Source organism: Aptenodytes forsteri, unplaced genomic scaffold (genome assembly GCF_000699145.1).
Source record: "Aptenodytes forsteri isolate BGI_AS27 unplaced genomic scaffold, ASM69914v1 Scaffold184, whole genome shotgun sequence".
NCBI classification, from domain to species: domain Eukaryota; kingdom Metazoa; phylum Chordata; class Aves; order Sphenisciformes; family Spheniscidae; genus Aptenodytes; species Aptenodytes forsteri.
The window spans coordinates 2418088-2443963 of NW_008796078.1; the positions used below are offsets into that span (position 1 = coordinate 2418088).

At 36.6% G+C, this 25876-nt stretch overlaps 1 protein-coding gene across 1 annotated transcript in view; it reads right to left on the reverse strand.

Annotated features, from left to right (window-relative positions):
- DNER (delta/notch like EGF repeat containing) overlaps nucleotides 1-25876 on the reverse strand; it is an 86761-nt gene that overhangs the window by 50633 nt on the left and 10252 nt on the right. Inside the window, exons 3-5 of the mRNA XM_009286721.1 lie at nucleotides 23942-24036; nucleotides 20892-21058; nucleotides 6267-6412 (exon numbers count right to left, since the gene is read on the reverse strand). Coding sequence (XP_009284996.1) covers nucleotides 6267-6412; nucleotides 20892-21058; nucleotides 23942-24036 — 408 coding nt within the window. The remainder of the gene's footprint in view (nucleotides 1-6266; nucleotides 6413-20891; nucleotides 21059-23941; nucleotides 24037-25876) is intronic.

Genomic DNA, 25876 nt, shown 5'->3' on the forward strand with positions numbered 1-25876 from the left:
ACTTGTGCTCTTCCAATTCTCTCCCCCATCCCACCGGGTGGGGGGAGTGAGCGAGCAGCTGCGTGGTGCTCAGTTGCCGACTGAGGTTAAACCACGACAGTATGTTATTTATCTGGAGTGCCAGAAGTCCCTGCTAAGTGTACGGTCTATACACATTCTGATATTTGCCCAAGCCTCTTCACAAAACAGCTCTGAATATCTCGCCCATCAGCAATGACAGGTTGTTGAACTACAAGGCTGTAGAGTTCAACAGAAAGGAAAGACAGGAAGCAAAACGCAGTCAAAAATTATTGTAATCAGGTAGCACAGTAGCTTACTTTGAAGATAACTCACATGAGCTACACAGTGAAGCGGCTAACAGAGTGAAACAAATAATCACCTTTATTTAAGAACTAAACAATTAACTAAATACACAGTAAGTATTTCCACATAGCATTGGTGGAAAACACGTCAGCACAGGGATCGCTTTGGTCCCTAAAGACAACAGTGATCAGTGGTTCAAAGTTAGTGTTGTCCTCAATGTCTCATACCATCTGGGTCACGCATATATAAGATCGGGACGCAGGTAAAGAGTGCACATAAACATGTTGCCTGCAGCATCCTTCACAGCTGTTCTGATTCTTACTGATACTAAATTACGTTATTGACTTAAAGTGGTTTTCATCATTCCTGGAATGGAGTGTTGAGTTTAGACTTAATACAAAATCAAGGTTGCTGCCTGGCGCAATAACTCACCTGTTCTAGATGAACAAAGTGAGATACCATACTATGAAAAAAAATTGCTTTTTTTTCTTAAAATAGACTTGAATAGAGCACGGGGAAAGATATAGGCACTGTACCTAGATTCTGTACCCTGTTTGAAGAGATCAGAGTCTTGATCTCATTTAAATGTGTTTCTGGTCCTTGCGTATGCACTGAAAATGAGAACAGGCTTATCTGCGTCTATCTGATGCTAAAGACATCCCTAAGCAAGAAAGCCAAGAAGTACACCATCCCATCAAAGTTAACTCTGTCAGAACAGAGAGGTACCACGTTTGTTAGGTAGGCTCAGGTTCACGGCTGTTTTGTGCTAGATCTGAGAGTAAGACGCAAAGTACATCGCTACCTGAACCAGTCATCGGAGAGGAAGGGAACGTCTGTACTGCCCACGCAGACACAAGCAGCGTGGCTCCGCCCGCGCTAAAACCTCATTTCGAAGCAATGGAAGCTGATTATTATAATGTAAGTATTAATGTATTTAAACAGTGCAACAATCAGCCGTTGCCTCAACAATACTAACGAAATAGGAAGCCAAGAAAAGCTCAGATAATATTGATATCTCTCTAGGAGTATGATACAGGGATCAATTTACCATAACGTGTAGTTAACAAAATGGGTTTTGAAAGCAGAAAAGCATTGTAACACTTCAAACTGAAATGTCTAATGACAGATAACAGTTCTGAGATGCAGACAAGTCATTCTATAGAGAAGATTAGGTGTCATCATTTTTATTAGGCATGTCATCTTCACTTTTCCCAAACGATACTATTAATTTTTTTCCTGAATAGATGACATGTACTAGCATATTTGGGGAAAGCTAAGTGAAGAAGAAACTACACGCTGCCATAATGCTAGTGTTAAAGTCACTATCTAGGAATTCCAAAACAATCTACTATCAATAGGCAGTTCGTCTGTGTATTTTACTTGATTATGGGAGTGCAAATCTATCATATATCAATTTGGATGGCGATAAAATAAATTCTTTAAAATAATTTGCTATTACCCAATCCAACTGTCTGTAAGTATCATATTATAAATAGAGTTGGAATATAGTACTTTTTTTCCTATTTTAAGTAAGCAGAGTAATAACGTGCTCATCAGATTCTAAATTTCAGACTAGAGAGACCATAAAAGGTTGCCTTTTTGCTTTTTTTTTTTTTAACTATAGTAAAGAAGCTGTTAAGATGACCAGAACAAAACGAATGTCTACTCTTTCTCTTGCTGAGAAAGACTTTCAGTATTTATTACAACTCACAGTGAGCTGCTATAATATTTGAGCAAAACATTGGTGTATGATAATTGCATCTTTTGTATTTAGGAGTATATTTTACTTAGGAAACTAAGTCCATATGCAGAAAAGCATGCCTTTAGGTATACATGAGGCTTTTTTATAATTAGCCTTTCTACAAATATAATCAAGTGGATCTACCTCAAAGCTTCTAGCCCATGTAGAAGACATGGAAATCATTGCTATTCAGTTCAATACGTTATTTCTCGGTGCAGGCAGAGGCCAGTTATTTTTGTGTAAATCTCAAGGGTTCCAATTCTAGCAATAAAATTTCATATTTACACAGTCAGCTCTTCCATATTTTACATGGGAGAGCCAAAGTTGCGGAACAGTGCAATCTGTGAAGGAAATCATTTTATCCCCGTATGTAAGCAAAATTGTGGCTCTCAAATCCAACGGATGGCCAAAGTTCACTTTAAAATCCTACGCGGAATCAGAAATTCACACTAAACAAATCTCTCTCTTTGGGTTAATACCAAGATTATTCTCTTCCATGCACAGCTAACTGGTTTGTGGACAACTTATTCTAGTGTAAAACTGAGTATATAAATGTGAAAGTGGTATTTACATTGTGATAATGCCAAGACCAGTATTATCCTCCTGACACATTCCCGCTTCCATCGCGGAAGAACGGCAAGGCCAGCATGGCAGCAAAGCAGGGCTACAAAGCTCATACAAAGGAAGGAGAAGGCATCACTTTGACTCAGCATCACCTCACTTCACAGAACTTTGTTCAAAGTGGTGAATTTTGTGTTCCTTTCAAAAGCAACAATAAGTGAAAAAGAAACTCTGCCATTAAAAGCTTTCCATGTCATATCCACGCTCTATAAAAAGCATCTAGCTGAGTAGAAGCTAAGTTATGTATCAGTAAGGAATGAGTAAAAGCTGGCCGAGACTTCCAGGTTAGACCAGAATTCATTTGTTTTCGGTTTTATGCACTCCATAGATAATAGTATGCCACTGCACTTATACACTGCAGATTGTTAATTACATTTAACTTTCCCATTAAGCAGATGTGCTACTACATTCTTTTACATTAAACTGGATTTAGAATAAAACTATGAAGTACATCAAAACGCAAAGACAATCATTAATCTTCTTGGCACTGGAAGCAATGACTACAGCCAGCAGAGCTCTTTGCATAAAAGGCCTAGTACCGTGAAGAAGCTTTCTTCTAAGAAGTTGCTTTGCATCCTGCAAGACTAGACTGTGCAACACAGAATGACTTATAGACAAAAACAAACAGCAAATCACAAAGGTTGTGCAACACAGAATGACTTCTAGACAAAAACAAACAGCAAATCACAAAGGGCATGTTGTAAACCTAAAGAAAATTCAAGTTTCAGTTCTGCAAAAAGAAGCGCAGAAGATGCGTCCCGTGGGAAACGGACACAACGGTTGGTACATGTCAAGCACGTAATTTTGGTAGTCGTTTGCTCCATCGTTAGGGAAATCACCAAGACCTTTTAGGGCTTATCTCACCTAAGATGAGTTAAACAATAGCAAAACCACCCTGCTTAATGAAATATGCACCTTCTATTTTTACCTATGTTGCTGATGCTGGGCCTGAATCAGGTTCCTGGCTGAAGTGGTACAATGCAACTAATAGGCTAAAGCGTAAGGAAAACTGACAATTTTAAAAAAATGCTATGGACAAACAGACATCATGACATGTTTATTCTCCCTGGAGTAGGAAGCTGGACATAAATCATCTACATTTGGAAACACTGTACCTGAGGTTTTAGCGAGTTACCCCAGCCCAGCAGGCTACCTGGCATAGGTTTGACGGCACTTGAGAGGATTACTGGGGACATTTCTCATTTGTTCAAGTTCTAGAAAATTCAGGAGCGCTTCGTGACAGTGAAAATAAAAGCAATTACATTTCTGAAGTTAAAATTTTATTGGAAGAAAAGAGATATCGAGAATCCTGCTAATTCTAGTTCTCTGACTACCGCGGATTGATAGATGCCTCTTCAGAAATGGACTTCAACATGATTTCTATGTCCCACAGCTTCAGCCACAGGGATGTCAGTCAACTACAGCCTGGTGCATGTTACATCAAAAACACTACCTTAATAAATTTTCCTGTTATTACTTTTAGGTTCAAAGAAAGAATAGGTGGAAAGATATGAACAATCCTAAATTTCTCTATTCATTTTCCAGGGAAAGCAACACACTACATGGGTATGAGAGGGGGTCATTTATCACTAACCCTTCTAGTTTTAACATATAAAACTTTCAGTGTCAAGATTACAGGTGGGGACACACAGGTACTGATTTCTCTTTTTTTGAGTGACATAATAGCTCCTCTTTCTTGCCATGAATCCAATTTGTCTTTCTTTTTAAAGATTATTTTATTTTACTTGCCACGTCTCAAAGATTTATAAAACATGGTAATTATTAAAGGCCATATATGCTTTTTCCTTAATACAGAAAAGCATTAATGCTTCCGCATAGATACAGGAATTTATTTTTATTTTGTGACATAGGACATGCAATAAGAGATATTTTTATTTGACATAGGACATGCAATAAGAGAAAGAAATTAGAGTCATTTAAAACATGAAAAAATAGAAAATAAGACTATTTATCAAAGGCTTTAACTCTCAACTTGACAAAAAATGAAAAAAGAAGACATTTTGATACGCTGTTATATATAGTAAATTTGAACATATTATTTACATAAATCAAATTCAAGATGTTGAATTTATAAAGTAAAAATTCAGGATGCTGAATTTATAAAGTAAAAATGTTAAATATAGTAAAGCAGAGAATAAGACTATTTATCAAAGGCTTTAACTCTCAACTTGACAAAAAATGAAAAAAGAAGACATTTTGATACGCTGTTATATATAGTAAATTTGAACATATTATTTACATAAATCAAATTCAAGATGTTGAATTTATAAAGTAAAAATTCAGGATGCTGAATTTATAAAGTAAAAATGTTAAATATAGTAAAGCAGAGAAACTAAACTGGACTACGAAATAGGACACTGTATCTGAATGAATAATTTATTTGGATACCAGCCAGCTGGTATGGTAGAGTAGCAGTTGCTTCTAAAAGCGTCTTGCAATAATTGTGTTCACACATTACCTCAAGCATTTTAAAATTTCATTTTTGAGAAATAAAGTAGATGCTTAATTCTTCCAGATGTTAGCACTGCAATGCATATATAGATTACTGTAGCAATTTAATTATTGTTGTTACAATTCAAAACGTCATTTTTCTATCAAACATGCTTATTGAGAATTTAAATCGGAAAATGGTAGCAGATGAACTAACAGTGAATTCCCTAAATATGCCAAATTTTCTGAGCTCACAGCAGGCTCACAGCTGTTAATATTTACTCAACAGTTACTATTGCTTTTATCTTCCAAATGAATATTAATAAAACCAAAGATTAATTGCGCATATTTGTGCTGTAAATGACTTTTAATCCATGAAATAAAATCAACACGTATGGAAGGTAACAGAGAGTACAGGATCTCATTCACAGAAGGCCAGTCTATTTCTGTAAAAGCAGTATACAGACTGCAAATTTAACACATTTGGTCCTTACTTTCTCACGTTACTAGATCGCACAAAAAATTCACAGTGGCCAGTGGAATTGCTGGCGCCCTTGTAATCTCTCAGTGTAGTATTACGCACAGGAGGAAGCCGTACAGGAAAACTTCCAAACGTTACCAAATTACTCCATCCTCTTTCTTCTCATAATTACGCTCAGACAATTCCATTGCCCTGATCAGTGATTTCTGAGCAAGCAATTATTGAGACGTGGAGAGATAAGTACTAGATTAAATCAGACCTAAAACCAAAAGAACGTTGAAGACTGTAACAAACCGGAACACGCTGGCCTGTAGACTGGGGATCCCACGTGCCCACCACGTGCTTCTCATCGCGCAGAGAAATAGTCTTGTATAATGACAGTGAGATGCAGTACGCATTACCTTATACTTAATTTGAGTAATTGTTTTTACTGCCGGGGTAGGGTATGAACCTTTGCATCTTGTATCAGTCATTTTCTTGCTTTTAAGTGCTTGATTTTTAGGAATAGCAAATAAATACACTATTATTTAGTAACATCTGTGAGCTTTTGAAGCCTATTACACAGCAGCAAGGTAGGCACACGCTCAGAGGACCAAGTACAATTTACACTGCGTTTATATTAACATGGAATTTCCACACTACAGGAAGGTCTTGATAAGTTCACCTTACCTCATCTGGTTTGGTGATACATTTTCCTTTCCCCGAACACTGGAAGTTATCTGAATGGCTTCCCACAGGCATGCAGGTACTGACTTTCACTATCACAGTCAAGCGTAGAGCCACAATGCATTTAGTAACTGAATCATTCAAAAAACCTTAAAAAAAAAAAAATTATTCTTACTACATAAGAAAATACACTAATACATATTAACGCTCTACTGCTAGACAAATAAATACAACTAAATTGAAAGAAACTGTGAACTAAGAACATCATTGCTCATATTTCATACACGCCTATCTAAATTTAATGCATGTAAATACAAATTAGAATACAGTTTGGAAACAACCACTCATTATATTGATCAACAAAAGGCAGGCAGGCTGGTGAAACAGCTCTACCTCCAGAGCTCTAATCTGCTATCATTTTTCAGGTCTCTAATAATCAAATGCTTTTGCCTGCTACCTTTTTGATAAGGTAAAAAAAATATTTCCTTAATTTTTTTAATGACAAGGAATATTAAAATCAAATTCAGTGGAGAAAAATGTTTAAATGAATTTCTCAAAGTTACTTCAGAGCCAAAAAGCATACAGATCATAAACTGCAATACGCTGGTAACAGATGGACAATCCCTTTGGCTGCATTTTTTATGAAGTTTGCAAGAACAGACATACACAGCTTGACAGCATCTCTTTGTATATTTACAATACAAGTATTATTAAGCGTCCGATCTGATCACTCTATAAGGTGACATACCAGGTATAGACGAACAAAACATGAAAATGGGAACATTTGACAGGGAAGACGAAAATTCATGAATCTCTGGCTAGCACCTGTAATTGCATGGAATTAAAAAAATAGTTGGTTGGAAGCTATTAAAGCACACTGGAGCATAACGACATCCCTATCACCCATATTTCTAACAGATACACCTGGAAAATAAAATAAAGGACAGCAGGAAAGATAAAATGAGGCACATACACAGCCCATGACGTACACAATTAAGTCAGAGTTCATGTCAAAACACATATAGCCTGCTCCTATCCTTCACTTGTGCTCGAACTGCATTGTTCCACCGCGGCGATTAGACTCCTGGGTTACAGCCCTTCCGTGTGTGGCATCAGTTAGGTGCTCCGTTCTGGGAGCTTGTGGCAGAATAAATGTGCAGTGACATAAAAAGCCTGGGTCTGGTATAGTGTATACACTGTATGCAGAATATATGCATTAAAAAACCCCGAAGATCCTTGATAAATTGTCAAACTTAAATTTGACTTCACTATCCTTAACGTAGGTAGACTCCTAAGGGTCTAAGACTGTAGTATCAGTATGGAAAGTTACAGACACAGAACCATTGCAGGATTATACTTTTCTTTAGACATTAATAGAGAGAGAACTTAAGTAAAAAATGGATGCTTTTTTAAATCTAAATATCCTTAATGTTAAAAAGAATGGCTGTAAATGGATGCGGGAAGTATATGACATAGAATGTTTTTTCTAATATCCTAGAATCCATTTACAGCCTAAACCTCAAAGGTACTTCAAAGATGCAGTCTAGCTTCTTGCATTATAGCCTGGAGATAGCACAATATTTAGTCAAGTAGAAAAGAATTAGTACAAGATAATATTTATAATGAGCAGTAATAAACCAAAGTTTCATGAAACACTCTGAACTTCAAGTAAATTCTCTTTCCAGAACAGCTGCTAAACATTACTTACATTCTGCATATGAAAGTGTCAAGCATGACTAATTCTACAAATGCCACAGAAAATCATGTGGAAGATTTCCATCCTTTGTTCTTCATTTTTCAATTTCACTTTTTAAAATGCTGCATCCTTGGAACAATTACTTGTTTATGCTAGAAACAATGATCCCTGAACCATAACTTCAAAGCAGGAAAATCTCATGTCCAATACAGATGTCATCAGCTTGAGTATAGCCTCTGCAAGTTAGCTATTCTAAAAGATCAGATTAAAAAAAAGTATTGAGTATAGTTCCAAATGTCTAATGATCTGTTTTGGCTAGTGAAGATTATTGTAATCTGCTGACCTCTTCAAAGCAAGCCAATTTATTCTGCCCTTAATACACATCCCATTTTTACCCACCTGTTCAAAGATGCAGCCAGAATTATTTCCTTTACCAACTGAATGCGATTGTCACTGGCAGTCATGCAATTATACGTGAATGCTTGGAAGAATGTGGTATTTAGAAAATGTCTTTGGGTTCACATTTGCTTGTCTGAAGCCGATTGTTACATATTCTTCAGGACAGTTCACTAAAGGAATATTAAATCAAACTTCTTTGTACTTTCAATCTTGTTACTATTTCGGTATCAAAAGCCCTTAGGCAAACCACTGAAAAAAAATCATTATTCTCACTGGAATGCCACACATTTTCCTGTCATTTCTAATTATCTCATCTAATTTCCAAAGACTAGAAGAATGAAAACACGGCTATTTATTTTCACTCTATAGAAGTTGCATACAACTTTCCGAGATCTGTAGGTTTTAAGGCTAGAAGCAGCTTGTCTGATCATCTAAATATGACTCTGCTTAACTCAGGTCATAGCACTTCAATTAATTCCTTCTCCAATTCCCATAACAGCAACTGAACTAGAGTGAGTTTTAAGTTCTATTCTTAACTTCTAGGTAGGAGAATAATTTCAGAAGCATGTTTACAGCTCCCTTCATCTAAGGTCTGGAGAAAAACATTTACGCTGTTTATATCAAAAGGTAGTTTTGTTCAGTTTAACCTTGCTGGTTTTCTAAAGCTAGTTAAAACATAATGACATCAGAGCATTTTAAGTTGAAGAATTCAGGGTTGAGCTATTTACAATAGTATTACAGAAACAATTTTAAAGCCTAATAAATCACAATATGATGTGAGTAGTCATTTAGATGGCAGAGGAGGCATTTTCAAGCTTTGTGCACACACGTTTGATAGTCTGAGAAATGCCTGCATGATTTCATTGGCAGTATGTGTGGTAAAATACACTACAGCTCATTCCACCCTGGTAGCTTCACCTACTTACGCCTAGGAGCACAAAGTACGTACGCTCCTGTTTCTCTCACATCAAGAGAGCTAAGAATGAAAAATGAGGAATAAAGTCAAAATAAAAGATGCCAGGTGTCCAGTACCATTGTGTCCAGGTGCTTTCAGCAAGATCATATCACGCCATTCAGATTACCACTACTCAAACATTAATTGACTGTAGATTTCCTAGACTACACAAACTGATTTGCTTCCTTCACAAGCCCCATTTCTGAACCTTCCTTCTGTGCACGGCAGACTGAGGTCAGCAAGCTGGTCCATAGTGGACTGCCAAAACAAGGAAGACTGAAGCTAAGAGGCCACCAACTCAAAACATTATGCTATCGCACGTTATGCTAGTGGAAGGCATAAGACTGAACTACAAATGGTAACTAACTCTTGGTGTGCACTCAACACTATTACACGCACAAACACTTTTGCCTATTGCAACTGGCTCAAATGTATTTCTCCGTATTCCACACAGTGAATATATGTATTCCAACATATATTCACCTATGGCTGAAACAACAGATTACCATTTTACAGCAGAAATACAGTAATAGCTCCCTACATTAAAGTTCCAATTCACAAAAGTATAGGTCTTTGAGTCCACCTAAATATTTCTTGGTTGAGAGAGAATGTAAGTGAGTGCCCAAACCCCTCGGCAGGCAATGAAGCATCAGCCCCCAAGTTTTCAACTTATTTTTAGCCTGGTTTCCCAAGGAAATGAGACAGCAGTGGGATGTCTATCAGTTTCCATCTGTTCTCTTTTTCTCTCTCAACACTTTCCCACACCAAAAGCTTTTGGGGTCAGTAGCCAACTTAACATTTTGCAAAGCAGTGGAGTTCTCAAAGATGCTAAGTGCCTACAGCTTCCCTGCACAGTATATAGCCCCAGCACTAAGGGCATTTCCTACCATTCCATTTAGGAAACCAAAAAAGGGCCCCAGAATAAGGTGATGTCATTTCTCTGCCCCATTCCTGGCGTACAGTACAGTCAGTTATTCATTATTTGGAAAATGGGAAACTGGGATATATACAAATGGAAGAAAACCAGATAATATCAGTCCTTCAGGAGCAAAGCAGCGGTATGGGGTGTGCCTGCACCAAATCTTCAGTTCATGTCATGTAGTAACACAACGAAGCTATAATACTTCCAGACCTGATTTCAGCTTCCAGAAACAATATGGCTGCTATCAGAGCATATTAAACTATAGTTTATAAGCCTTAGTGGTCCAGGATAGAAGCTACCTAAGTATGTCTGCTAGTTCATCCACAGATAATGGAAAGTTATAGAATTAACCTAAAGTGTAGAAGTTCCAAGAGGAATTTTCTGTTTAACCACATCTCTCACATCACAGGAGAAAATGTTATCCAGCAAGCTAAACAGGAGTGCTCAATATGCTCAACCTTTTCTTTTGCGGCCATTGAACTTTGCAGAGATAAGAATAATTTAAAGAAAGGAAGCTAGGAAAAAAAGAGAACTAAGTTTTGATTACAGTACTCACCAGAAAAAAAGACAAAGGAAGACCTGAATTCTAGTCCTTTCTCCTAAACCTTTATATGTCCAAATTTTATCCAAAGATTATTTCATGTCCATAGCATTCACACTGTCCATGTATCATATGGTATAGCTAACATTCAAGACTATGAAGACCACCACAGGGGTCTATACTAATCACCACCGTGCTTAAGTGCCTTTTTGGATCTAAGCATAAAGTACTAAATTCAGTTTAACTATACAAACCGATTTCCCTCTCTTATGGCATTGTATATTACAATCTCAAATAGTGGTTATTCATCTAGCAAATCTAAGAGAACTCAAGCCTTCCACTCATTCATGGAAGTCATGTTCAACTCATTTTGGAGACCTAACAAATGAAAAAGCATAACAAGATGTTCTCATGATACACTTGATTGTGAAAATTTACCTTTAACGTGTGGAAATACTAGAGGCGTGCTTTTGATTTGCAAATAGACAATCATTTATCGCCTTTTCCATGACCCTAATGGTCAGGGTCATTAACGCCTATCAGTACCCTCAGGGCCCTGACACTAATACTGTTCTACTGAATTTGAAAAAATGGGTCAGGAATCCTTTCCCAGTTTGCCTTAGGATGATTATCATACACAAGCAGAAAACAAGAAGTGAGAAACAGGTAGTCAGTGACATTCGCAATCTTTGATGCCGTACTTCTGTGACATCAGTACCATAGGATGCTTGCACGGAACATCTGAGATCATTCGCTAATGATACTGCTAGGCAACATAGCATCTGGGGATACAAAAATACAGCTGCAATAACAAAACTGCTATTTTGCCCACAAATAGCACTATTTATAAGTGGTACAACTCTCCCAAATTCTATATAGATCAGCATGCTTACTGTGCTTTGTCACAGAAGCTTTGGTCAGATCCTGCTTTTGAAAGTATGTATAGATTTTAATGAGAATCAGTTCAAGAACTGTTTCAAATACTTTATTTTTCAAAAACTCACATGAAACAGCAATTTAAAGGAAATTTTTTTGTTGTTGATAAGTGACTTTAAAACTTCTCATTGCATTTTTTTTCTTCTCCAAATTGATATCATAGTCAGTTTAAAAATAGATATGCTTTCTTCCTTCACTACCAACACTGAAAACCCATCCTGGGCTCTGAAAATCAAATATATACTTTCTTCTCAGACATAATCACCATTACAGTGATAGAGATAAATGTGCTGCTGGTCAAGTTATATTCTCGGTAACATTTCTGCAACGCTATCAGAGGCAGATTGACAATGATAGGGTTACACAGGTATAACAGAAAGCAAAATTTGGGTGTCAGAAAATTATTACCAAAACTTGGGGAAAAAACAGCACACAGCTTGCCTTTCAAGCCGGAGCTCAGTTTGGTAGGACTGACAGTTAAAATACATTTATGACCTGAGCAAACCAGTTGGATTCACTTTGCGTACAAAAATCCCCAAACACATGTTCCATTACATTTCCTCTATAACAAATGGCAATTTCTGAATTTCACTGTTGCTAAACAATTATCCCAACGTAATAGCTTGACTGGACCAAAACCCACGATAGGATTATGAAACAGCTAGCAAGAGTACACTTACACTTATGAAACCACTTGCGTACAGCTTATTAGGGAGATGTGACAGTAGCTTAGATTGTGACCTTCTGTCGTGGCTTCAAGGACTCTGCTTACTGTCCAAATTAATGGTGAAAGCCTCGCAAAGGGTGACAAGACTAATCTTCTAATAGATCTCCTGTACCACAATTTCCCCGTTATGTGCTTCTTTATCAGCATCTCCACAGTGCTACCAAGCTGGCAGTGAACTATTTTGGGCACAAATGTAGACCACCAGAATCTCCGATACCACACTTCACAAAAGCCGTTAAGCGTGGTGGAATACAAATGACATAACTGGGACTGTGATAATGGGGAGCTGCAGTAGATTGGACGGAAAGGTTATCTGGGATTTATCTATAGCGACTGGTTCAACTTAAAGACTTTTGGGTGGCTACCGACTTTTAAATACACCGTAGAGTATGTTACACTACTAGCTGAAGATCTCGAAGCATTTCACAAGCGTTATTAAAATGCGCCTCACATTTTCCTTTAAATTATGCATTAGTATCCTTATTTTACAGATCAGGTTAAGCAGTCTGTCCAAGATCTCTCAGTGCAAACAACCATGTGACCAAGCGAATGTAAATATCTTGACTGTGAATTGGTCACAGAAGTCATATTTGAAGAAGGAGAAATCTTAAAAATAAACAAACGAACAAAAGGTATTTCGCGAAGCATTACAAATTTGAGCAGATGAACCTCCAAAGATAGACCAGAAAAATAATTACCCACTGTTACTTGCTAAAGTAGCAGTGAATAAAAATTAATTTTGAATCATTTACTGATTAACGACGACTCTAAAGAGTAAAAATTATTTAGACGCTAGCTTAAAACATAATACAACATATAAAAAAAGTAAATAGTCTAATGTTTACACCTACTTATACGTGAGACGAGGTACACGTAACTTGATCATGAAGGGCAGGGCAGGGTATTGATTTTTATCATATTTATAAAGATACCCTTTCTTACATAGCCTAACGGCATTCTTCAGAATGGTTTGGATTTCAGCTGAATGCTTAACTTCTTGCCTTATACGGCCATCTCTTTTAAAAAGTCACTGAAATTAACACTTCATTGAACTTTTTATGCTGTTCGCACTTCTGCTGCTGCTATTGTTTATCAAAAGGCCATTTTCTGCAAGGTTAGCTCTTATGCCCAGAACCCCAGGGAAACGTTCACAGTTGAGCACAAAGCTCAATACTGTCTACAATAGGGCCCTTCCAGGCAATTTGCACACATAAAAATGAAAACCCCATTAACTGGAGCAGTTTGTCACCAAATTCCCGCCCCCCAGCAAGGCTGACTTGCACAAAAGTAACTAAATAGTCACACACACACACACACACGTACGTCACGGCAGGTCGGCTGAGCAGAACTGCGTGAACACTCCAACTGCGGCATGTGCAAGGCAACGTGATTTAATTTAGTCCAGAGTGAAAGAGGGGTAAGTCAAATGACTGCACATATGCCATGGGCTAGGAGCTCACACAGATGCTCAGCTGACACACGGTAACGTGTTAAAGCTAGAGTAACCTGATTACGTGGCTTTCAGGGAATTCAATTCACACGTCTCCTATTATGAAATAAAATTGCCCTATTTCATTGTTGCTGAAGTAAAAACGATTTCAACATGCAGCAAACTGCTTTCTTTGGATGGAAATACGTGCGTGTTTTAAAGACATGTAACAACACAAAACACGCCATCCAAAAGACACAGCTACAACTTGCCTCCTAATCTGAAATTCTATAGCCAGATAAAGAGAGCTAGAAAATCAGACTGACTTGTTTCAAAATACCCTTCTAGATTATTTATTTTTAATAAAGAATTTTGTACACTAAGCTTCGTTTTGCCTATTCGATATACCTGCAGTTATATTAGCAGTGACCACTCGTTAACGTATGATGAGATGTTGCAAGGAGATTCATTAAGTAACCCAAAGAGCATCAAGAGAGCAAATAACTGCTCAGGGCAGAGTAAATACTAAAGAAAATACTGTGTTGCATCAGAAAGGCAGGACAGCATTTTGGATAGGAAAATATTATCTTTTCTGTACATAGATACATATGGTTTACACACTTTTTAAAATGCAACAGTGCTTGAGGAGCCAAGCATTAATTTTCCTTTTTAAGCAGAACTTAAGTTCTTAAACTCTAACTTAAAGAACTTTAAGCAGAAAGTTTCGTGGAATTCAAGCAAGCTGCCTTATAGGTGCTGGCATTTGAATAGCATCAGTATTCTTCATCTCACCATCAAGATGCTATAGCATCCATTGTCAAGTGAGTTTGTACAGCTACCAATTTTACTTAAGGAAATACTTTTGAAATACTTTATAATTATAGTTCAAACCAGTTAGTTAAATTGCATTGATCTAAAAGGCCGGGCATCTTGCAGAAAACCAGATTACACACCTTACATCAGTTTTTCTTGCTGCGATGAAAATAAGCATTATAATTTAAAGATTGTGCTGGAGGATTTATTTTCTATTCAGATAAAAATATTCATTCATATTAAATGTTAAACCTTCTGCTTTATTATCTGTAAGGTCTTACCTGAGAAATAGCAATTTTGCTTATAAATTTCTTCCTCTTATTTTGTAAGCAGGCAATAAACTATAAAACTACCGTAGCAATATCTCATGAAAGCTGCTTTTTAAGCTGCATCATGAAAGTGCTAAATAAAGCACAAAGTCAAAAAGCAAGTAATTTCAAGCTATTTACAAGCATTTTTAACAACTACAGATATACAAACTTTTCTATCATTTACCTATGGGGAAATGGAGGCAAAATACTAACGCCCAACTGTCTGTTTTACTATTTTTCTGAAACAGGTCCCATCACTGCAGCTTCAGCAGTGGGCCCACCAAGGCAGAAAAGCAATTTTTCCAACGTTTCATCATGGAAGCTGATGAGAAGCAGGCTTTGTCAACAGAGTTAATACCCCAATAACCACGATAAAGACCTGAAAACATAATTGCATTTTTTTTTTATGTTGTTGGGAGAAAGGAAGGCAATAGGTTGCACACACACAGAGTCAGCACTGCCAACTCCATGCTCTACATTATGTCCCAAACCTCAAACTAAACACTTTGTAAAACTGAAGCAATAATCATTCAATATGCAGTTTTATTACCTAATTTCCAAATTCATCCAACAAAAAACACTCCTATGATGGTTTTGATTACTAGCAGAATTGGACTGTTAAATATAATTTGCTAACTGTGTACCAGTATAGGAATACCTATACTAGTTTACCAAGCAGACTGGAAACCGTACGAAATTACAACTGACTGTAAGTCTCACATCCACAGGTGTATCTTTTGAGTCATGAAGCACAGAATTCTTGCCTCAGTGAACAGGTATATTAATTTAGCACCACAGTAAATTAACTGACTCATGAAGAAACAGATGGTATATAGTCACTGTAAAACTTCTAAAATGTGAGTATTAAAAAAATAAAGATTTTAATGCTTTTATTATGTGTTGGTTTGGGGTTTTTTTTTCCACTATTTCGATAGCAGACTGTTTTCAGAATAAATGTTCCAGCTTTCAATCAGAGTGTGATTGCACGTTTGGATAAAAAAGATGCATGCAACAAATCATAGAAGATTTTTGAGAGTTGCCATGCAAGCTGAAAATGTCCTTCAGAGTCCTTCAGCAAGTTCTTTTTTATTTTCTAAAGGAAAATGTTAATGCATTATTTTCTCAAGAGAGATATTATTTAACCAATTTAGTAAATCTTACGCACTTGCAAAAAACTTGTATAGAAAAAAGATATACATGTTCCTGTACACGTTTCCAAATCCGGTATATTATTCCCTGAAAAAGAGAAGTGCACAATGTTGGGTGCATTAGATTCCCCCCAAAACACGTAACAAGCAGCACTTGCAGCTCACCACAGAGATCCTTAGCTGTAACCTATTAACATTCACGAGAGCTTGAGTCTGAAAGACTCACGCACAAACCGACGGTGCATCAGGGTACTCTTATCTCCTTTTTTCAGACTTGTAAAGTGCATTTCATCTGATTTCAGTTTTTCAAGATATATTGCAATGAAGAATAGGTGTGTGACTGTAACAAGGTAAAGGTTTGCAGTTCCTCATTTTCACGTATTCTAGTACCATTATTGCTAGCATGAAGATATGAAGATCCTGAATTAAAACAAACACAGATGAGACATTTTATAGTTTATACAAGAATCACTCATTAACTTCAACTAACATCGGGACAAATAGTATGAAGCTATAAATTTATTGAAGTAAAAGGCAGACTTTCAATGAATTAATATGTTTTAAATGTCTTTTTTAAGTGTCGATCCCTTTACTGCCATGTCTTATTTAAAAAATATGATTAATTCCCTCCTCCTTCACTTCCCATCTATCTCTTTGGCAAATCTCAATATCCACCCATAGCACTCCACAGAATAGATATTAAAAACATTTGCTATTCAGAAATGCCCTCAATAAAGGTTTTTTTTGTTTGGTTGGGGGTTTTTTTGGTTTGTTTTTTTTTTTTCAAGTCCTGAATTTGGGCACAAAACTTTTGAAATTCTCTTGGCATCAAATGAAGCATTTTTGTTGCAAACAGTGAGCAGAGATCAACAGTTCAGCTGGCTTGTACTACAGATCAGCCATCTAGTGATTACCTTTGTCTAGTAGTAACTTGGCATTAAAAGCCACCAGCACCTTGGGATATGCTGTGCGCTTCATCCTACACCGAACCCACCTAACCTACTGAGCGAATCAGTACTTTCAGGGGCTTTTTCACTTCAAAACCTGAACCATATCGGTCTTTTTTCCCATTGGCTAATAAGTATACTTTCTAATAAAACATAATAAATTATTTTAGAAGACTGGCACACGTGTAGTATCAAATCTCACAGACGACCTCGTTAAAAATACTCTAAGCAAAGCCGTCGTGGTAAGAATGTGTCACAGAAGCTACAGGCCAGTCCTCGAGTCAGTACTCTTTCCCATCTACTGGGGCTTATTTTAATGGGGTAAATGCTATAATTTAACAATATAATCATGCTGCATAATCACAGCATGATAACTCTTTTCCTGCACGGCAAAAGACTGTTTGCAGATGCAGCAGCCATTTTATAAATCACATTATAGAAAACAGACTGCTCTTTTTTTGTTGAGTTGTGTTACGCTCTTCTCCCTCCCTCAAACGCTGCATTCCCACACAGTGCAGGCGCCGTCTCTGGGGTAAACAGCACTATGATCGGGGTGTCTATTTTTAGATCTCGGAGACAGCATTCTTTCCAACCTCTAGACATTGTGCCCTGAACCACGTGGTCAGCAAATCAGTACGTTACTGCCGACTTTTGAGTCTTTTCAATCTTGTCTAAACAACTTTGAACTTGGGTCGCCACGAGGTAACACAAGACAAATAATATTTCCCTAAATGTTTTTTTCTTTGACATAACCATCTTATTCAGAAAGATTTGCAAGAGGTAATTGAAGTACCTTGCTGAGTAACAAAACTTGGAGGCAACGCAGTGAGAAGTGACTCAAATGAGATGTAGATCAAAAGACACACACACAAAAAAAAAAACCACCACCAAAAACCCACTCAGATCTTCCCCATTTTTCTTTTACTGGTTTAATTAGAAATTTTTTAAAAGGTCAAAAAAATTGTATTGTACAGAATTGACCAATTAAGAGAAGAATCCTTTAAACACTCATTTGAATAAACAGAAAAAGAGTGGGGGAAGAAGGGGGAAGTTATACAAAGTAAATATATCAGCTGGCATGGTCCACAGCCTTACCGTGTGATTCTATGCTTACGTCATCCTACAGTATCTTGTGTCCTCATGATTGTTCTAGCTTAAATATCATCAATAAAAGCACATGATACATTATTGCTTTTTTATATAAAATCATCCATTTTAATTTATTGTACCTTAGAATAAGGTTGTCATGTATATCAAGAAACATGGAAAGTTGTCTATAAGAAAAACTTTATTCATCTGATCCTATTGACAACTAAACTATTGAAAACTAAAAACGTAAGTGAGGTGTGGCAGATTCACAGACATTTCCATACATCTGGATCAAATCTGAAGTAAAGATTTAATTATTTTTATATAGACCTTAGCTGCATTATGGATTTCAGTTGGGTTCAGATAAAATTCAGCATTTTTCACGCCAAATGACTGAGTTCGTTTTTAAGTTTTACACCCAAGACTTACACTGTATTGGACGAGAACTGATGAGGGAAAGCAAGCACAATATTTCCATACAATTGAGAAGAAAATCCAGAGGCTACTCTGTTTTCTCTTTCTTGCAATAAATGTTGATAGGTCACACACACACTTAAACTAACAAATTCATGTTTCAGTTTCCCTGTTCCTTTAGTATTTCACCCTTTTTCTGCTCAAGTGTTTTGAAAAATGGAAATTATTCTGGGAAAAGCTATAACTAAATTAAGGCCACATAAAATAATTTACTCCAGAAAACTGTTGAGTTGAGTTCTCATTACTTGATTATATCATAGTATAGAGTTGCAACGCCTCAGGACTAAAAGATATGCAGAGGGAATGTTTCATATTCATTTTCTATCAAAAGCGCTACAGGTAATCCAAACATTTGCTAAAATAAATAGGATTTCTAAAAATTCAAATGCACTATATCTGCACTCATCTTTACTAAGCACTCAGATGCTCCTATTCATGAATGTATCACTGTATTATTGGAGTCTCCCTGCTGCTCCATGCATACGCATTTACGATTCATGTTCTTTACATAAATCAAATTACACTACAACAACTGGAAAATTCAACAAAGAATTTCACTATCAGGAAACTAAGAAGAAAGACCAAAGAAAGTATCAAAAAAACAGATGGAAGTAAAATAAGAGGTGTCAGAAAACTTGCACTGCATGAAATAAGCAAGATCATTAATACAATTTTTATGCCCTAAACCTTGGTTTATGTTCATCAAGGAAACGGTGTATTTTCACCTCATTACCTAGCACACAGTAAACAATTCAAAGTAAAAATCCCAGTGACAGAAAGACAGCTACAGAGAGACAAGTGCGACAAGACAAACTATGAAAGGGTACGACAATATTCGTTTTAGTTATCTAAATTAATAGCCTGTGCTGTACGGCATGTACAGTCAAGTGGAGCCTTCACAGAGCAACTCAGGCCCTCTATTTGGGAGCTTACAGACCAAGGTATGCCTTTAGGTACTTTCATGAATGCATAAAAGTTACTAATTATCCTGTCTTCAGCAAGTTTTTACTTACTTTTATTGTACGGTAACTACCACAAGGCAAATGCAAAAATTTATTCCTGAGGAAGACACACGAGGAGAGTTTTAACTCTGATAAATTAAATGCAAAACTAGATTAAAAGAGAAAAAAAGCTAAAACTAAGTATCTTGGAAGTAAATAATAAAGAAAATGTAAGGAACTGGAAAATTAGTTGAAGAATATAAGTATCACTAGAAGAAACCACTGCTGGCGGTAATTAAATGATTATACTAGACCTTCAAGCAGTATCTTTGCTAAGTGAGAGCTCAAACAGGAGAGAACGTGGCGCTACTTCTGCATTTCGGGGGGGGGGGTCTGTATTAGCTACATACTTAGAATTTGGCCCAATGTTTCTGCATCAGAATGCTTTTAATTTTACATTTATTAGCATGATAAGTTGCCAAATAACAATTTGTGGCAGCTTATACTTCATTATAAGATATACAGCATTTCAAGCAGATTACAATAAATGCTGTTATTACAATGACTTTGGTTTCATGTCATTGGTATAATAAACCATCTGCCCAGAAAGCTCAATTTAATTAAGTCTATTGTGTCTATGCATAAATACTGCATTAAATCAGTATTATTTCCCATACACTTAAAAATAACATATCAGCCTATTTTCATTACACCCCTTCCACAAAGATGCTTAACATTTAATTGCGCAATGAAACATATAGTATATTTCTAAGGTTTCATATTCACAGAGACGAAACTAGAAGAGAAAAAGTAGTGCAAGTAAACTGTTAGAAGATCAGATTTCCTATTATATTTTAATATATTTTTTCAAGTTTACTGTGCACAGGCTCAAGCTTCTTTACAAAGTACCCCATGATACAATATCTAACAAAGAAACGCCTCAAACATTCAGAGTTATTTACTGTAGCATTTACCAAAAGCTTTACAGTTGACTAAAAATAGAACATACAAAATAACCTTGCATCATCTAAAGGTATCGGGCAAAGATCATCATCTAGATTTTAAAGTGAATGGGGCCACCTTTGTAAGAATTCAGTGTACCTCTTGTCTGCTTTGAATGAACCAACATCTAAAACATGGTCCCAATATCACATCTGGTGTCTAAAACATGGTCCCAATATCACATCTGGATCTTTCAGCAGCACTTAAATTAAGGGAATTACCTCTTTGTTTCTCTAAATGTTGGGTAAACCATCGGCTGTCACCTAGAGGTGACACACAAAGTCAGCATGTTACTCACCAATGAAGTAGTTGTTTCCTAACGCAAGCATTTCTTCAGAAAGAACAAGTCCACCCAGTGCCTGGAGAAGAGTGACGCTTCTGCCATCAATAAGTGAACACTGTTTAAATCCAGTGGTTGTGACCTTCCATAGCAGGATAAGAGAAGCAGTAGCATCTTGCCTTATTCTAAGACAAGAAATGATAAGAATATTTACACTGAGGGAAATTGGTGTTATTAGGAAGTACATCACTGCAGAACAAAAGCTTATCAACAAAGAAGGAAAACTTAAATGTAGCAAGTATGGAATCAGGAAAAGGCCTGAAGGTTTTTAGCATGTCCACAAAAATAAAAAATGCTTCAATAGTAAGATTTGCATAATAGCATGTGTAATAGCAGATTTAATCATAGAGCTTCATTTTCTAATACTTGAATGGACACCATCTTAGTGTCCAAGAAGAGTTTAGCATAAACATTGCATAATAGTAAAGCATCCTTATTCAGTCCTTCTCTTTATGCCTTTTTGAATGGTACCTCCGTTCCACATCTACAACGCCATCATTTTCTGCAGCTGAAGTACATCCAGCCCTCTTTTACCGAAGAACATTCAATGTTCGTTCAATACAGGGAGACGGATCCTGGTAGAAATCCTCATTTGTTTGACATACCAGATCAAAGGTTCAGAACAGTTTATTCTTGTAAATCAAATGAGTCATGTAATGCTCCCAAGGTCACTGAGTCCACAGTGCCTTCCTGAATATTGACAGATTGGGTAAAGTAGTATCTACAACTGCATATTTGGGCCCCTCACTACAAGAAGGACGTTGAGGTGCTGGAGCGTGTCCAGGGAAGGGCAACGAGGCTGGTGAGGGGTCTGGAGAACAAGTCTCATGAGGAACGGCTGAGGGAACTGGGGTTGTTTAGCCTGGAGAAAAGGAGGCTGAGGGGAGACCTCATCGCTCTCTACAACTCCCTGAAAGGAGGTTGTAGCGAGGTGGGGGTCGGTCTCTTCTCCCAAGTAACAAGCGACAGGACGAGAGGAAATGGCCTCAAGTTGCACCAGGGGAGGTTTAGATTGGACATGAGGAAAAATTTCTTTACTGAAAGAGTGGTGAAACATTGGAACAGGCTTAGGGACATGGCTTAGTGGGTGGTGGTGTTGGGTCGACGGTTGGACTCGATGATCTTAGAGGTCTCTTCCAACCTCAATGATTCTATGATTCTATATATACTGTCGGCTCCACTAGGGAGCACTGTATCTATGTCAGTGTTTCTTTCCTCTCAGGATACTTTTTCCCCTACTCACCTCCACAAAGAAAAAATAAAAACCTGCCATGTTTCTGGCAAGTTCCCAAATATTTGCATTAATTTCCTCTGAAGGAATCCCAAATGAGTTTGAACAATCCTCCAAAAATTCAAACACAACTGCATCCAACTGCTGAGAACTGATAATTCTCTCCTGCTGAAAACAGGCCTCCAAATACCCAGAGATGAAGTTCTGTTCCACAATTTCCTGTACTGAAATTGTTTCAATCCTGCTAAAAACACAAGGCAGTTTCTCCCTTGTCACTTCTTACTTGAGTTCAAAAGAAGAAATGCAAAGTTTTGTGATCATGTTTGACACAAGTTGGAAAAATGTTGCAACTAGACGTCATAAGAAGCAAATTTTTGACAGTATTTTGGGTCCTCTTTAAGAACAACCCCCATCGCTACCCCCAAAGCTGACCATCTCACTTTTAGAACAGGATAGCAACTAGTTTCACGGTTTAGGTCACACCTGACGATCAAAACAAAATAGAATTATTAAACTGAAATTCTTTTCCTTTCATAGATAGCCATTGAACCAGAGATGTTACTTGGGCCTTTAACACAGGAAATACAATAAAATAAAGATCGATATTGACCTGCATTAATCTACCCAGATATAAAACACTTCTAAAAGATATACAGTGTAAAAAATGACCAAAAATGACTGTGTACTCTGCAACCTCCTTTAAAACAGGGTCCCTCCATCAAGGGTCTTAAATACAGCTGTAGAATCCACAAACGCCAGCCTATTCCTGACTTCAAGAAAAGACACTTGTTTGCTTACAGATTCCAGCCAGCCAGAGCATCCACACTCACAGATCTCTTCCTGACTTAGGCTTAACGCTCATGAATGAGCACGATTCAAAGTCCCGTGGGAAGAGTAGGACAGCTCCCACGTTTAACAGTTACTGCTCCAAACTGTCTGCAGCTTGTCTGCTTGCATCAGTTTGTTTTCTCCTGCGAGCATGGCCTTTTTTAACTGAAAGCTGGGATTCTGAAAGATAAGATGACAGTATGAGAAAAGTAGGCTATTTTGGGAAAATCAAAGTCTAAAATTGCAGTAAAGCTGTGAGCCAGAGAACTACGTTGGCAGATTTTTATTTGAAATAAAATTTCCAATAAGAAAATGCCTCATCCCAGCTGACAGAACCAGATCTTTCTAGGAAGTCAGGTTCTGTTAATTAAAAATAATAAAACTTTTGTTTTTTTCAATTTGATTGCAAAAGCATGAGTTGAAAAAGTGAGTAACACAGAATAAATTCAAATTTTTGAGAAATGTGGTTTGTAGGACATACACAAAGATTTCACAGCTAATGATGACACCCAAAGCAATAATCCAGAAACCAAATACGAATGCACAAAATACATGCATTTATGTAGTCAACGATAACACTTTCTACCAGCAAGTGCATCTTGAGATTAAAGGGGGAAAAAAAGCGTTCACTGCATGAAGGAGAAAGCAAATGTCGTATCTTCTCCAAACTGACATCTTCAACACGTCTGCCCTAATTTCTAATACATTCTGATAGCCCAGAGATAGTTTACATGCTTACCTCTCCTAAAACATTAAATATGTGGGAAAAATTATATCAAGCAATGAGCTGTCATGGCACTGCTAGATGCCTGAAGCCTGTCTGAAGTTCTTTCATATACTTTTAGCCATTTGACGAATCTGCCTATCTGAAAAGCTGTTGTCTAAAATATCCAGACAAATTAAAATAAAAGCATTTTTCTATTTCATCACTTATGACAAATATTCTTACTTTATTGATGTATTCTGTGGAACTTCAAAGGAGATAAGCCGGCCTCCAGCAGAGGTATTGGAACTGGCATTTCCACAAGCCACATCTGGGGTTATCTGAAAATAAAAATAGTTTTATTTAACTCTAAACCAGAAAATCTGACCAAAAAAAACATGAAAGACTTTTTTAAAAATAACACTAATAGTCCAGCAGTCATCTTTTAAAAATCATCAGGATGGACTAAAACATTCACCGAAACATTTATGCTATCGACAAATGTTCTGAAAATTGACATAACCATCCTTTTAGGTTTTTGTTTTAACAAAAACTTCCTGCACGTAAGTGTGAACTTCTAAAGGCATCTTCCTTTAAAAGTGATCATGTTTAGAAAAAGATGAATAGACTTCTGGTCTTTTAAAATAATAAATAAAGCTCTAACGTTTGCCACATCCAAGAAATATTGCATCATTAATTTAGGTGATCTTGGAGGATTTATAATAGCAAACACTGATATTGTCTTTCTACTAAACATTAAAATATAGTTTTTTCCAAACACAGATTACTTTAAAATAATACTCTCCCACTTGCCCGTTACTATTCTTTCCAAGTAAAAGTTGCTTGGACAAACAGTGCTTTCAGATGGAAAAATATTATGTGCACAGATGCGAGCGAAAGGATGTATTTGCCAAATCTGTGATGCCTCGTAGGCACAGAAATCAGTTACTGTATTAACTAGATCAAGACACCATACAGGATGCCATACAACACAGAGGAATCACAGACGGACTCCTTAATTATTCATATCTTGTAAAGCAGTAATTTCATAAAGGCAGTTTGAAAACCATTAGCGTTTCCAATGATACCTTTATTTCAAATAAGTAATATTTTATGTGGCATAATTGAGTCTTTCTATTGCCTACATTAACATCATCAGTAGTTTTAACTAAGTAGTTCTCAGGTATCTTCATCTTTTTACGTCAACCTTACTGGCAAAGTGAAAATGCAACCTGACACACTTCTGTGAATTAATCATCCATCAAAGAAAAAGCCAGAATCGAATTTCTAAATTTAAGTAAAATTCAAATTCATATCTTAAACATTACTGTGAAACACCTGTGAAAACGTGAACAACAGAAGTCCAGCATATGATGCAAGTAATAATTTTTAGGAGACTCAGAGTTGATTTTGACTCAGGCAAGACAGATACTCAGTATTCACATGTCACAAAAATGTCTAGATTACTCGATTCGTTGTTGAATTCTCTGGCACATATAATATGAATACATGTAGTTTATGAAAATAAAGTGAGATGCAATTTTATTGTATTTGTTCAAATAAATTTTGAAAAAAGATAATATATCCATTACAATTTTTCAATCTTGGAAGTCAAAATTATGGAGCTAACGTTCAAAGCACAATGAATCCAAAATTAGTTTGGCTAACACTCTTCTTTTTCTATTTGCCAACAGTTAGACTTGCATTTTCTTTGAGAATCTATGCGCCTACTGGAACAAAGGAAAAAAAAATGAAATCAACATCTCTTTTCTCACACAGTCTTACACTACATCCAAAAATACACTCACTTTTAAAGTATTTATATAGTTTTACAATTTCATGCATCTATTATCTTGGAACACAAGGGGGGGGAAATATAATTTAAGTATTTCATTTACCTTACTATTCAATATTAGAAGTTTGTGAAGTAAAGGGTATTGATTTCTTTGAAACTCAAATAAAAAAAAGACAAAACATTAAAGAAGCAAGAGCTGAACAAAGTGGCTGCATAACAAAAGCTGAGATTTAACCTTGTGAAAATAGAAAAAAAACAAACCAAAAAGACTTTGGTTTGCAAATGCACCAGAATTAAGGATTACTCAGCATGAAAAGCACACATAGGAAATATTTCAATGGTAATCAGAAGAGCAAGATGCAAAATGTAGGATTTAGACTCTTCTG